At 44.6% G+C, this 3,127-nt stretch overlaps 1 protein-coding gene across 2 annotated transcripts; it reads right to left on the bottom strand.

Moving 5' to 3' along the window:
• Nucleotides 1-498: 498 nt before the first annotated feature.
• LOC116180820 (4-coumarate--CoA ligase 1-like) lies at nucleotides 499-2,350 on the bottom strand. Of its 2 annotated transcripts, none has more exons than XM_031500957.1 (4): nucleotides 2,190-2,350; nucleotides 1,623-2,143; nucleotides 1,417-1,492; nucleotides 499-1,372 (listed from the first exon to the last, which is right to left on the bottom strand). In XM_031500957.1, exons 1-4 carry the CDS (start codon nucleotides 2,310-2,312, stop codon nucleotides 539-541), a joined length of 1,554 nt encoding a protein of 517 aa, XP_031356817.1. In that variant the 5' UTR covers nucleotides 2,313-2,350; the 3' UTR covers nucleotides 499-538. The 2 variants fall into 2 exon arrangements, with proteins under 2 accessions (XP_031356817.1, XP_031356816.1); XM_031500956.1 differs by having other exon boundaries at nucleotides 524-1,372; nucleotides 1,417-1,573.
• Nucleotides 2,351-3,127: the final 777 nt, after the last annotated feature.

Here is a 3,127-nt window from a genome sequence, read left to right as displayed (position 1 = left end):
ACGGATTGTCGGAAGAGGATACTCACAAAGGGCGATTGAGACGTCTGCAAGAAATATATCCATTGGTGATGTCAAAACAAAAGCTATTTCGGTTAAAACAAATGCGCTTTATCTGTGTTGTGCACAATTTATATTTGTTTAATTGTAGTTTGAGCAATTTTCAAAATTTCAAGAAACCCGTTCTTTTTACGGTGCGGGTGCTTTTTAGAAGCAAGACGGCTTTTGAAGGTGCAAGGTCGGAAATTTGGAAGCGCCAGGGACCAAGTTCGGATTTTGCTTTCGGACAAAAATCACAATACAAAAAAGAAGTCATGGGTTCACATGAGTGTTGTTATGAAAGCCATTTTTTTAGTTCTTTATTAAGTACCTATTTGTTATATTGCTTGTAAGTGTAAATCCAATAAATTAATTTTCAAAGATTATATCTATTTGTCAACGTATACACTAACATTTTCAACATGATTCATTTGCAAAATTGTTATACATTGTACTCTGAAATGTCAGTCACTGACATTGACACTCCAAAGTTTTGGAAAATTTATTTTTGCGTATGAAGCGTATTTTGACACAATCCGACGAACATTTCCCTAACTTGTTTTCTGTTAATTTTTCCTGTGGGCGTTAACGGCAGCTGGGAGACGAACTTGACTCCTCCCCGAAGCCGTTGGCGGTCGTTGACTCTCCTCTCCAAAAATTGTTGGATCTCCACCTCGCTGGTTTTTTCGCCCGAAGGTTTTAGTACTACCACGGCCATGGGATGGTGACTGTCCATCTCGTGCGGAACACCAATAACCGCCGCGCCTGCGATGGCCGGATGACTGGTCAGGATTTCCTCAAGAACTGTGGGTACGATATGCCATTCGCGGAACTTAAACATTTCCTTGACACGTCCGACGATGTAAAAGCAGAGGTCCTGGTCGTAGTAGGCGAGGTCGCCGGTCTTCAGCCAGCCGCCCTCGTCCCATATTCCGGACGAGTCGGTGTTGTGGTAGCCGCTGGTTTGAAATTCGGTTTTAACGCGAAGTTCGCCGGGAGTGTCCGGGCCCAGCGCTTCGCCAGTTTCGATGTCTGCAATTTTGTACCACATTCCCGGTACGGCACAGCCGACGGACGACGGCTTCTCACCAATAAATCTGAGGTGTTTCGGATTTGTGGGATTGAAGTATGTGATCGCCGTCATAATTTCGGTTTGGCCATAACTTTGCCAAACAAGAGCGTTTGGGAACATCGCTCTCATTGCTAGCAGTTTCTCTTTGGGCGGTGCATCGCCGCCTATGATAATTGCGGCTAAGCTGTCAGTTCGAACGTTTTCGGGTCGCCCTTGGTCCAGCATGATCAGCATTTGTGTCACGTTCAGAAATGCGAATGTAAGCTGAAAGATACTGTCAATTTCCATTCTGTGGGTGATCTACGTACCGGATAGTCAAACATCTGCCATGCATTATCAGGGTCATATCTGGGGTAGACTAACCTGGTCACTCCCTCCACTATGCTATAATGTAAATTTAATATAAACACGCTCCAGTAAGGTGATGCGAATGCGACTATCAAAGCCGAAGGCTCTTGTTCACTTCTGGAAAGGTATTCTAACCTCACTCCCGCGATTAAATAATTAAAATTACCCTTTTTTGCTCGTATGGTGCATCAGAGAGTAGTGATTGTGGCATATACCCTTGGGATGGCCCGTTGTTCCGCTGCTGAAGAATATGAAAACCGTCTCGTGCAGATTTTCGGCTGTTCTCGGTTTAAAGTCTTCCACTCGCGAATGACCCTCGAGTAGGTCGGAGAAGGAAAGGTGCCGCGAATGACCACCGAAGACCACGATTGTCGCCTTCGAGCCAATTGCCTCCAGGACACCTTCGACTTTTTCCACGCAATCTTCTTGCACAAATATCACTTTGGGCATCACTTGCCTTAGCAGGAAGGCTATTTCGTTGGATGTTAAGGTGGGATCGACCCCCGAGACGACGGCGCCGAGAAAAAGTGAGGCGATCTGCGGCACGCAGCTGTCGAGATGGTTGAAGGTGCAGAGCGACACGATGTCTCCCGGTTTGAGGCCCATAGCTCTCATCGCCAGAGTTACTCGAATGCATCGGTCGAGGAGCTGCCCGAACGTGTCTCTTTGACCGGTGTGACCTTCAATCTGTAAGAAACATTACAGTGAGGTATTATGAAGAAAAATCGCCCACCTGTGCTATTTTATCCCTGTTATTCCGCAAGCACTCGAAATACAACCAGCCCAAGCCTTTAGCATATGGGGTGAAGTTCAACTTTGGCGTTTTTATTACGTTTTGTTCTGGATTGAGGTCCATGCCGTTTGCGTGTCGTCGTACCGAATCGCACTCAATATAAGAGTCTTGGTAACTATCTTATCATTGTACAAATCGATTTTCTCCTCCGTATTTGATTATTGGCAAATCACGAATCGATACGATTGGCCGCCTAAAGGTGAATGTTTTTAGTTTAGTATTCTATACCACCCAGACCCCCCCGGTTTTTGTAATTTTCCTCAAAATGTTTAATATACTTACCACTTTATATCATCGTTTTCGAAATGGTCTTTATGTCTAAATGTTTTGGGGGAGAATTAATCGCCGGGAGGGATATGGAATCCCTCCCCAGTTTTTACCTCAAGAACATAAAACATCTCTCTTTCTCCCGGGGGGATTCCATATCCCCCCAGACCCCCTGCTGATATTTTTCCCCCACAACGTTCATTCATAAGAACCATTTCCAAAAATCATGATGTAAAGTGGTAAGGATACTACACATTTTGAGGAAAAATATAGAACCGGGGGGTCTGGGGGGTATGGAATACCCCCCAGCAGAAAGAGACAGACTCAACGATAATTTCGAAAAATAAAACCGGGGGGTATATACACTTCAGGAGAAATAGACAAATTTAGTGATCATTTCGTTAGAAACTCGTCACGCATCGGAGAACCCCCCAGACCCCCCGGTTATACATTATTACCTAGAATGTTTTAGTATCCTTACCACTTAAAATCATCATGTTTGTAAATGATCCTTATGTTTGAACGTTTTGGGGGAGAATTAATCGCCGGGGGGGATATGAAATCCCTCACCAGTTTTTTTCTCAAGAACATTAAACATCTCTCTTTCTCTC

The sequence above is a fragment of the Photinus pyralis genome, unplaced genomic scaffold (assembly GCF_008802855.1).
Source record: "Photinus pyralis isolate 1611_PpyrPB1 unplaced genomic scaffold, Ppyr1.3 Ppyr1.4_LG9, whole genome shotgun sequence".
In the NCBI taxonomy this organism is placed as follows: domain Eukaryota; kingdom Metazoa; phylum Arthropoda; class Insecta; order Coleoptera; family Lampyridae; genus Photinus; species Photinus pyralis.
This window is presented reverse-complemented; position numbering and strand designations above follow the sequence as displayed.

Excerpts from the sequence above, each read along its gene's own strand:
- LOC116180820 (XM_031500956.1), bottom strand. The coding sequence starts at position 2,312 with ATGGACCTCAATCCAGAACAAAACGTAATAAAAACGCCAAAGTTGAAC. Across the intron at positions 2,144-2,189 it reads ACAGGGATAAAATAGCACAG|ATTGAAGGTCACACCGGTCA; the intron begins GTGGGCGATTTT and ends TGTTTCTTACAG. Across the intron at positions 1,574-1,622 it reads CACCATACGAGCAAAAAAGG|AAGTGAACAAGAGCCTTCGG; the intron begins GTAATTTTAATT and ends ATACCTTTCCAG.